This window comes from Panthera uncia, chromosome B4 (assembly GCF_023721935.1).
Source record: "Panthera uncia isolate 11264 chromosome B4, Puncia_PCG_1.0, whole genome shotgun sequence".
NCBI classification, from domain to species: domain Eukaryota; kingdom Metazoa; phylum Chordata; class Mammalia; order Carnivora; family Felidae; genus Panthera; species Panthera uncia.
Genome location: NC_064809.1, coordinates 43941956 through 43953869, shown reverse-complemented (window position 1 = coordinate 43953869; position 11914 = coordinate 43941956). Strand labels below are relative to the sequence as shown.

The window sequence follows — 11914 nt, the reverse complement described above, 5'->3', positions numbered from 1 at the left end:
TCAACACCAGGTTAAAACGCTGTGTGTATTTTCTGTCCTAACTCCTAAGAGGCAGGTAGCATAGTACCTAGATACCTGAGGTTACAGGTACGGAGACGAAGGCAACTGTTTTCTGGACAGTGATCATAAGTCTTTTGGAAAATGGTTTCAAAACGATAAATAATTGGTGTACGGAAATGAGTGTGGAAACCCAAAGGTCATTCCTGCTGTAGGGACAGCTGATGGTGCAAGACAGCCGGAAAAGACTCCTAACCAAATATCCTAATACCCAAGAAGACAGTGTTTGCAGGAGATTCGAGAAAGGAATGGAAGCCTCCGCAGAGTTTACTGATGGAATTAATTTCCTTGTGATGCATCGGGCATCATCAATTAACAGAAGGGCAGGACAATAGTTTTTTTATGACTCCTATCTCAGATTCTGAATTAACTTAAGAATGGGACCTGTTACATAACACAGGGCACACGGCTGCCAGCACCGCTGTAGAGTTGAGAACAGCGACGTCTTTTATTCTTCAAGCTGCAGACGTACCAGTTGAGATAAGATTTAAACGTTGTAGCCGATTAGGGGAAGTTACTCTGCCAAAAATGGTTACAGACAACTGTGAGAAACAAGGGTGTTTCTTACGCATGACATTTCCTTGTTGGGGAAAGATGGCATTAGATCCTGGGCTCAGACACGCGGTTGAAAGGCTGCCGAATTGTCAGGTCTCCAAGGCCAAGAGGAGTTAAATTCCTGATGGCATGTCTTAAATGTGTCGCATGTTGAGACTGCTAATGTCCTCAAATTAACCGATGTAAAACCTGTGGTGCCTTTGGGCCTTACTGAAAGCTGGAAAGCAAAAATTGTCCTTTTAAAACAAGCAGCGAGGTAGCAATTTCAGGACGTCAAAAGATCTAGAGGTAATTCAAAGTGTTCTATCACCCCTTCGTTTTTCTACTCAAAGAAATATCGTAAAACACACTGCGTATCACCGTATTAATTTCGATGCCTTGCATGCGAGGGTTTTTTTTTTTTTTAAATGTCTGAGAATATATGGATTCTTAACGTATTGAAAAATTAAAGGGACATAGAGATGATAGAATAGGTTCACATTATGTAAACAGACTTAGAATAATAATATTAATCTAATTTACTAATTAATTCTAATTAATTCTAATCAACACTACAATTTCTTACAGCAGTAACATTTTATGATAATTTTTTGCATATTCTCTCATTTTCCCCTCCTATTTTTATTTTTATCTTATGTATTTTATTATTATTATTATTATTATTATTTTAGGTAGGCTTTACACCAGGACACAACCCAATGCAGGACTTGAACTCACAACCCTGAGATCAAGATCGGGATGCTTAACCGACCAACTACCCAGGCACCCCTCCCCTCCTATTTTTAAATGATGCTCCCCGGGTGCCTGGATGGCTCAGTGGGTTAAGCGTCGACTCTGGCTCAGGTTATGGTCTGACGGCTTGTGAGGTCAAACCCCACACTGAGCTCTGTGCTGACAGCTCAGAGCCTGGAGCCTGCTTGGGATTCTGTGTCTCCCTCTCTCTTTGCCATTCCCGGCTCGTGCTGTGTCTGTCTGTCCCTCTCTCTCAAAAATAAATAAACAGGGGCGCCTGGGTGGCACAGTCGGTTAAGCGTCCGACTTCAGCCAGGTCACGATCTCGCGGTCTGTGAGTTCGAGCCCCGCGTCAGGCTCTGGGCTGATGGCTCGGAGCCTGGAGCCTGTTTCCGATTCTGTGTCTCCCTCTCTCTCTGCCCCTCCCCCGTTCATGCTCTGTCTCTCTCTGTCCCAAAAATAAATAAAAAACGTTGAAAAAAAAATTAAAAAAAAAAACAAATAAATAAATATTTGAAAAATAAATAAATAAATAATGCTCCCATATCCACATGGTCATATCGTATAACTATTACTTTCTCTCCATTAACCTTCACTAAGTTTTAGTTGTACAAGTGACTGTATGTTTAATGTTCTATCAATACCTATACTGATTCTTTCTAGGCATTTTTGCTGTCTAAGACTCATTCTCCAGTAAACGCTTCAGGAAGGGCTCAAGAGAACAATATTCCCCTAGTTAAGGACAGCTCCTGTACTCCCTTTTGCCAGAATGTCAGTTTTGCAGATAGAAAATCACATTTTCTTTGTTTTTGCCTCTTTAATATATTACTCTACGTTCTTTTGGCAACAAGGAGTGTTATTATTGAAAACTCTTGGGTGATCTACTTTTATTCCTGGTAAGTCATTTGCAATGTCTCAGAAATGTGCATGGAATTTTTTTTCTTTTTCTTTAAAGTCCAGAGATCATACTAGGATCAGTAGGGTCAGTGATCAATACTGATCATACTAGGGTCAGTATTCTCAGATTTTCAGATAATTCTTTTAATTACTAGTTTCAAATCCTTTAAAAAATTTTTTTCGCAAAAATGTATTGAGTTAGTGTTTTCCAAATTTGTTCTTTTACCTCGCTGTGGTTTTCTTCTTTAGGGGCCCCTATTAACTGTAATTTAGCTCTTCTCAGACTACTTTTCAACACTTGTTATTTTCTCTAAAATTCCTTTATCTTTTTCTTCATTCCTTTGTGATTTTAAATGTTTTCTTCTTTTTTATCTTCAGCTTCCTTTAAGGGACTATTTGTCATGTGTTCTCATTTTGTGTTCCTTCTAGCTCGGATATAGTTTGTATTGTGATTTTTTTTCCTTTTATTTCTCATTCTTTTCTGAGTTCTGTTATCTCATTTCTATCAAAAGGGTTTTTTAAAAAATCTTTTCTGTGGGCACATCTTTTTGAAGTGCTTTCACTATCTATAGGGATGTTATTCTGTTTCTTATTCCCTCTTTTTCTCATAATAATTTTGTAAGAGACTTGACTTACATTATTTAGCATTTAAAAACTTTTTTATATGAACTCATTTTATACACACATAAACTCTTATAAGGAACTTATGGGGACGCCTGGGTGGCTCAGTCGGTTGGGTGTCCGACTTTGGCTCAGGTCATGATCTCGCGGTCTGTGAGTTCAAGCCCCGCGTCAGGCTCTGTGCTGACAGCTCAGAGCCTGGAGCCTGTTTCAGATTCTGTGTCTCCCTCTCTCTGACCCTCCCCCGTTCATGCTCTGTCTCTCTCTGTCTCAAAAATAAATAAACGTTAAAAAAAAATTAAAAAAGAAAATAAAGAGTAGAAAATGAAGACAAAGCCTATCTTTGGAGGCAAAGCTTTAACACCACAGGTTTAGATCATTAAAAAAGAAAGAAAGAAAGAAAAGGAAAAACAAACAACAACAATAACATACTCCATTGATTAGATCGGGGGAAAGGTTGGATGTAGGTTGAAATCCCATAGAGTGACTGCAGGGTTTTACTGCCTATTTTGATAACCCCATCCTGTGTTCACAGTGATCATTCTTAACATCATGCACATTGAAAACGACCTCATATATTGGGTGCTTGGGACAAATAGAAAGGATCAAAATGGCATCAATGGCCCAATCATCCGGCATCCCATCTCCTCACAACAGATTTGAGGGTCATCCATGGAGTAGACACAGTTTAAAGGTGGAATAGTGTAAAATGGCTCCATAAGGGCTATGTCTGAAGCATTTTGGATCCATATCTTTTTAATCTCTGGGACAGCCCTAAAAGTAGGGCTAAATATCACAGTTTCATTCTAATGAAAAAAAAAAGTTTTGTTTTTTTTTTTCAAACACCAACTGCGTTACATTCAGAGAAGAGAGCTCTTCACACCTCCATCTACTTCCGTTCATGGAAACCAAGCCAACTTTTCTCCAAGGTCCCTTTCTCTATGGCATAATTACTACTGGCTGTAGGAACCCTATTTAATAAATCCAACATTTGTTTCTGGGGGACTGAGTCTTACAACACGCACACAGTTCATTTTAGTTGATTTTATAAAATCAACTTACACCCATTATTTAGAACCAAGTTCTTTATCTTTTTATTTTTATTTATTTTTTAAAGTTTATTCACTTATTTTGAGAAAGACAGAGAAAGTGCAAGCGGGACAGGGACAGAGAGAGAGGGATAGAGAAAATCGCAAGCAGGCTCTATGCAGTCAGCACAGAGCTTGATTCAGGGCTCAAACTCATGAACCGTGAGATCATGACCTGAACGGAAGTCAGAAGTCGGAGGCTTAACCCGCTGAGCCACCCAGGTGCCCCTAGATCCAAGTACTTTCAATGAATACTAAGGTACTCTAGAAGAAAATTCTATTGGATAGTTAACATTTGCTTTACTTTTGTCATCCTAACCAAGTTTTGAGGACTATAAATAGCTTTAATTATCCTCCATAGCGAAAGATACAGATATAAATTTGTTAGGCAAAGAAAATGCAAAAAGAATGACAGGACCTCAGTCTGTATTTGCACATTAGCAAACAAGAGATGATCTCATCCCTTATTGCCTCACATGGAAAACTGCAGCCTATGGGATGGTTAAACAAACACAAAAAACTCAAAACAAGTGACTGGACTAGGTGAAAGGAAGAGAGGTGATTATCTGTGAGATAGGGAAGGGCAGTGCTATATTAGAAGCGGTTGTTTTTGAACTTGAGACAAATTCATGACCTATACATGAAGCAGGAAACTTTAATATATTCAACAATGAAGTCAGAGAATTGAAGTGCTTGGACGCATACCTAAAATGGGAAAATGTGTGTAATAACGGTTTAAAGTTTTTAACAAATCTAAGGCTTTGATTACATCTAGTGTGTAATTAATACATACTGGCTAAAAAAATGCTAAAGCCATTTCAGACTTTTTGACATTCTCCACAAAGGTGTTGCATACTTTTTGTGTGTATGATTATTCTTAGATACTTGATGTATGTTGAGGTTGTGGAAATTTCATCTTTTAAGAGAGTGTTTCATTTTAACTGTTTGCTGATGATATGAAGAGATGGAACAGATATTTGCACATTTATTATGTGTCCAGAAACCTTGCAAATGGGCATTTTAACAATGTATTGAAGAATCCTTTTGGATAATCTGTGTAATCCAATCATCGTCTGTGGATAAGGTCAATTTTGTTTTGTGCTTTCTGATCTTACATCTTTTATGTCATTTTCTTGTCTTACTGTGATTGGTGAAAACCTGCAAAAAAATAGATATAGTGAGATGTTTTTAGCTCACTGGGCCCCAAAGTCAGGGGGAATGATTGCAACGTATCCATGGGTACGATATTTCCTCTAGGGTTTTGTACACAGCTTTTTATCAGGAAAAAGAATATTGCATTCTATGCCCAGTTTGCTAAGAACATTTATTATGAATAAATGCAGATTTATGTTAAACTTTTTCCCCCTGGTATTTCTCCTTTAATCTACTAATGTGTTGATCACATTATAGCCATATATGGGTATACTTCTATATAGAAGTATAGAAGTATAGGGTTTCTAACGCTTCATTTTTGGGATCTCATTGACACGGCAGTTTGGTTTCTATTCAGTTGAACTATTCCATAGTTATATTCCATAGTAACTAAGGACCTCCTTGCTACCTCCTTATAAAAGAAGGGTAGTATCAGGAAGAATTGGCTACCGTTTCTTTGTAACACTCCTTGCTCATGGTTGCTTTGAATCCTGTGACCTCTTGGTTTCCTTTCTCTGTCTGACTGCCTTTTGTCTTTGATTTCTTTATCCTCTGGTGTTCCTTAGGGCCGTGGAGCTCATCCATCACCTTTTATGGAATTGAGTATGTGCTGATGACTCCCAAATCTGTTTATAATCTCAATTTCTTTTCTGAGCTGTAGTCACAAATACCCAAGTGACTGCCCCATCTTTCCACTTGGATGATTTACAGATACTCCGAAAATGTTCAAAACAGAACTCACCGTTCTCCAACTTTTCTTCTGTCTCCCACCCATTGCTACTATGTTTGTTTGTTTGTTTGTTTTTTTAAAATTTTTTAACGTTTTTATTTATTTTTGAGACAGAGAGAGACAGAGCATGAATGGGGGAGGGGCAGAGAGAGAGGGAGACACAGAATCGGAAGCAGGCTCCAGGCTCCCAGCCATCAGCCCAGAGCCCGATGCGGGGCTCGAACTCACTGACCTCGAGATCGTGACCGGAGCTGAAGTCAGACGCTTAACCGACTGAGCCACCCAGGTGCCCCTGTTTGTTTTTTTTTTAAAGTTTATTTTTGAGAAAGAGAGAACAGGAGCGGGGCAGGGGCACAGAGAGACAGAGGACCCAAAGTGAGCTCCATGCTGACTGCAGAGAGCCGGATGTGGGGTTCACATCTCACAGAACCGGGAGATCATGACCTGAGCCAAGTTGGCTGCTTCACCCACTGAGCCACCCAGGTGCCCCTGACCACCCCTTGCTTCTAGAGCTGCTTTCCCTCCAGGGATTCCTTCAGGTCCTCCTACTCCATGCATCCAGGTGCAAAAGAAGAAGCTTGAAAGTGCCGGCTTCTCTGCCTTTTTATAGCCCCAAATCCATCACCAAGACTTGCTGATTCCATCTCCTAAATGCTTCTCATAGCCATGAATTTCGCTCCATTTCTAGACATTAATCTTAGTCAAGGCTATCATTCTCCTTTCGAAAATGCTACTACCAAATTTCTTTATTTGCCTTCAGCCTTGCTGTATCCAATAAATTCCTTTCTTCCTTTCCTTTTTCCTTTCTCCCTCCCTTCTTTCCTTCCTCCCTTTCTTTCTCTTTCTTCCTATAATTTTAAATATTTGTTCTAAATCAAAAATTTTGTCATACAAAATAATTTACCCATAGTTCATTGTACAACATTGTTCTTGAAATATACACTTTACAAAATTAATAGAATTTAATTTGGCAGTGTGACAGTAACATTGAAAAGGGCCAAGGACCAAGTTTTTAATTTTATTTTTAATTTTTCAATTTTTTTTTTTAATTTCATTCACTATTTTGGATGTGGTCTGGCAACACCAGAACACTTAATGCCAACACACACAAGAGCTGTAACTCTGAGTTCATTTCTGGTACATTAATGGCTTGTGTCAAACTCATTGTTCCTAGAACATAGAGCAGATATGTTTGTTTATTATTTCCTTATTTAATCTGCAATGATTTTCTACCTATTTTCTGTTAATTAAGGCTAGATGGACACCATTATATCTCTGGCCAAAACAAATAGAACAAGTACAAAAATAAAGAGCAAAACTGGGGAATATGTTTAACTACTCAGAAGACATGTTGCTCAGAGGTACCTGAAGAACATTGTAATTACAGTAAATTATCAGTGAGAAGACTTTAATTTCAGAAAAGTAATTTGGGTTTTGCCGTCTTTTTGTATTTTGTTTGATCAGTACAAAATATAACTTAGTTCTCTCCTGAAATCCCAATTATCTAAAAAATCTGAGGAAAATACCACTTTTTTTCTCTTTCCCCAGCAGTAATGTTTATAGTTACCTTTTTTGTGTTCACATTACATTTTATTCTTACTTCTTATTATTTCTTTCTGTGTTTTCACTATTTTCTGGATCTCCTAATGCTTTTTTTTTTTTTTTTTGTAGCAAAGTATATTACTTTTGGAAATGACTCTGACACATAGCAGATACTCAAGATATATTCATTGAATTATAACTAAATTTTAGGACAGTTTATTTAGATTTAGATTATTAGATTATTTCAAAACTTTCTATGAAAAACAACGAAAATATTTGGATCTAAATGGCATAGTATTTCAGGTGAGGTAATTTTTTTCACAAATCAGCGAAAAAGAATCTGGCCCATATTTGCATGCTAACGAATTTGACTTCAACCTTTGGATCATTACCTCAAGTGGAAAATTTGAATCCTTGCCAACTATAAATAGAAACACAAACGGTTTGGTTTGGAAATGAGTAGCTCTTTCAAATAAATAAAACCATCTTCATGAAAGTATATGGGATGCTACCCCTTAGCAGATGGTTCTGGATTAAGATCGGCATTACAATAAAGCAGAGAAATTTCCATATATGTATATATATGAGACTGTATCTAACAGCAGAAGGTTCTGGTTAACACTGGAATCGCAACGGTGAAGGTAACTATCAGAAATGGATGCTGTGCTGAGACGGTTTGATTACAAATTTGCTAATGAGACACGACGTTAGAAATTTGGATTTTTTCCTGCGGAAATGTTAGCCGGACTGGATAAAATCTTTCTTACGCTGTCAACAGCAGAATTCATAATTGGAATGTCGGGGAATGTGTTCGTTGGACTGGTGAACTGCTCTGAATGGATCAAGAACCAAAAAATCTCTTTTGTTGACTTCATCCTCACCTGCTTGGCTCTCTCCCGAATCACTCAGCTGCTGGTGTCATTGTGGCAATCATTTGTAATGACACTATCTCCGCCTTTCTATTCCACTTGGAAATCAGCAAAACTTATTACTTTGCTTTGGAGAATAACTAATCACTGGACTACCTGGTTTACCACCTGCCTGAGCATTTTCTACCTCCTTAAAATAGCTCACTTCTCCCACTCTTTCTTCCTCTGGCTGAAGTGGAGAACGAACAGAGTGGTTCTTGCCATTCTTGTCCTTTCTTTGCCCTTTCTGCTGTTTGACTTCCTGGTGCTAGAATCATTGAATGATTTCTTCTTAAACGTCTATGTGATGGATGAAAGTAATCTGACATTACATATAAATGACAGTAAAAGCCTTTACATTAAAACCCTGATTCTTCTTAGTTTTTCCTATACCATTCCTATTGTTCTGTCCCTGACCTCACTGGTCCTATTGTTTCTGTCCTTGGTAAGACACATCAGAAATTTGCAGCTCAAGTTCATGGGCTCCAGGGACCCCAGCACACAGGCCCATAAGGGGGCCATTAAAATGGTTATGTCTTTCCTCCTCCTCTTCACAGTTCATTTTTTTTCCATCCAATTGACAAACTGGATGCTTTTGATATTTTGGAACAACAAGTTCACAAAGTTTATCATGTTGGCCATATATGTCTTTCCCTCGGGCCACTCATTAATTTTGATTCTGGGAAACAGCAAACTGAGACAGACAGCCTTGAAGGTACTGCGGCATCTTAAAAGCACCTTGAAAAGAGAAAAAACAGTTTCGTCTTTACAGATAGACGTTCCAGGGTCTTTCTAAAGATAAAGACTTAATGAGGAGTCTTTAAGGATCAATTTCACTTCTCTTTTTTTTTCCCCCTATAGGGTTCCTTTAAGTATTGTCAAACATTAATGAAATTTTCCCTAGGAAAAGTTACTTTTGATGATAATTGACCCATGGTCAGCCAATATAATTTTTAAAGTATTCAGTTTTGTTTAACACAGTGGTTACCAATATTTAAAAATCGCAAATAGGCTTTCAAAGAGGATCTAAATTATTTAATTTTATATGCAAAAGATTTATGTAATTGTAATTCATATTACATGTCAGAAGCATGTCGTATTTTAGAAATCAAGATAAATTACTATTCACTAGGTAGATGATCTATAAAATGGTGATAGAAAAGTTAATTGAGCAACTAAAGTCAGAGATGGGAAAAACATGACCTCATAGGGTAAAGGCTTAATTTTTTTTAAATGAAAAAGCTTTTCATTGTCATTAGAAGTCTTATTGATAACATGGGAATGAGTTATTTGAAAATAATATTCATAGTGCAAAACAAAATAAACTAGAAACACATGCTTATAATGCTAATCTTAATTTGAAAGTGGTATTTTGACTATCATAACCTAAATTTAGATACAGTAACGACAAATTCTAAATAAAGTTAAGGGTAGAAAAGTTTACTATAACATTTTGAACATGATGTTGTAGATTTTAATATTATACAGATGCTATGCAGCTATATACAATGGAATTCTTTAAAAATGAAGAATTCTTGGGTCGCGTGGGCGACTCAGTCAGTCAAGTGTCTGACTCTTGGTTTAGGCTCAGGTCATGATCTCACAGCCTAAGATGGAGTCCCCATCGGGCACCACGCTGGCTGTGGAGCCTGCTTGGGATTCTCTCTCCCTCTCTCTCTCTCTCTCTCTGCCCCTCCCGCACCCCTTTCTCTCAAAATAAATACACTTTTTTAAAAAATGAAGAATTTACTTAGGGTTTCTTAGGGTTTACTTCCTTAGTAAACCCTAAGGGTTTACTTTCGATGTATTCTTTAGATTGCGTTAAAGAAACAAAAAGTTGTAATTAAATGATGATAAATACGTGGGTTGTAAATTAGTCTTGACGGACCTGTAGGTACGGACATTGTTCTAGGGCTGCTCCCTGGACCTGGAATGGTGTTAGAATTATGAACATTTCTCCCTGTCCTCCCTCGCCATATTTAGAAAACTAAACCTCTAACATGTCTAGGCTGTGTGGTGCTTCTGTGTATTGATAACAATAACGATGTGGATAACGGTTTTAATCATAAGACATATTTTACCATTTTTCCTAAGTAATTTACATTTTACAAAAGAAGATTTATTTATTTGGCCCTTAACTTAGTATTTTGTCCGATCATCACTGTAATTATCTGGCCTTGGTAAAAGCGAATATGCAAATCAGGCTGAGTACCTTTAGATTCAGGCATTGAGTTTGTTTTGTTTTAGATAGCCTTTCATAGAAATGACTTAGACATAATCTTATACTATTTATAAGATGGTAACCAAGCACATTGTTTAATTTTTAGCATTATGAAACTTTTCTTTGGTACGCAAGATAAAGTGATTGAGCTAATTTTTTAGCAGCTGTTCTTTCTAAGAAGTAGGCCTTAGGGATAAGTGAGTGAATGTTTAACTTGGAGTGAGTCAACACTCATGCAACAAAGTTAGGGAGATGGAACTATAAGGAATAGGGCTCTAGTCTTGACAAAGCAAAGGACTAGTAAAAGAAGACAAGGTCATAGGCTGGGGTCATTGCAACTGACGTACTGTAGATTGTATTTGAAGAGCGAGTGAGATCGAGCCTTGCATCTCTACTTTCCCCGTAACAAGAAATGTCATGGGGGACTCAACAGCAGCCGAGCCACGATCCAAGAAGAGCCACTCCCAACACAGGCATGGCCAGTGTCATCCACCCAGAGAAGAAATATCCATAATTGTATCCTACCCTGGGACCAAAGTGTTGGGGAAAGATGGAGATTGTCACTGATTTCTTGTTAACTATTCTTCTCCCCCATCAAATAAATGTTCAGTTAAATATTCTGGTGTAATGATTGGTTCTTTCCATTTGTCTACCAGGTGATTTATGGAAGAGGAACAAATAACTTGTTTCTACTGCTGAAATGGTCGTATCTCTGATCCTCAGGGTGACTACTGGAGGCAACTGATAAGACGTAAATCAAGCACAGCAAGACAGTTTTCATGAACCCTGGTGATGAATGTGCCATATAGAAACCCATACCTCTACTGATCTCTGAGAAAAGCATGCGAATTTCCTCAAGGTCTCTGGTGGTTTGTCTGCTATCTGCCAGTAGGTGGCTTCTCTCATAAGATCTTGATTAGACCCCATCTCCTCTGAGCCAGGGATGCCTTTGAGGGACATGCGCATCATTGCAGGGTCTTCCCAATTCTGTCATTTGAGACACCGGATATGTTGCCTAGAGTAACTCCATATCCTATTCAGGACCTTAAGACCAATCTTCACAAGAACAAATTGATTTGAAAAGTTTGAGGAATTTGAAAAACACATACAGGCAAACTTGTCTTTTGTCTCCTTGTACACTTATAGACTACAGCTTTTCAAATTTTATTTTTTATTTTTTTTCCATCAATATTAACACAGCCTCAGAAGACGGTGGAAATACCCAATCATTCTTATTTTGAGCGTGAGACAGGTTTGCCAGTGTGGAGGTTGGTATCAGTTAGACTGGCCCTGTCTTAGGTTGTCATGAGAAAGAGCCAGTGAGGATGTTTGCCCCCTAAGGACTTTGAGGGGAAAAGACCCATGGCCTTCAGTTTTGAAAACTAAAAGAATATGCTAAGTGAAACAAAAA

At 37.9% G+C, this 11914-nt stretch overlaps 1 protein-coding gene across 1 annotated transcript; it reads left to right on the top strand.

Annotated features, from left to right (window-relative positions):
• Positions 1 to 8109: 8109 nt before the first annotated feature.
• On the top strand, positions 8110 to 9078 carry LOC125920098 (taste receptor type 2 member 42-like). Its single transcript, XM_049627100.1, has one exon. The coding sequence runs from the start codon at positions 8110 to 8112 to the stop codon at positions 9076 to 9078; it is 969 nt and encodes a 322-aa protein (XP_049483057.1).
• Positions 9079 to 11914: the final 2836 nt, after the last annotated feature.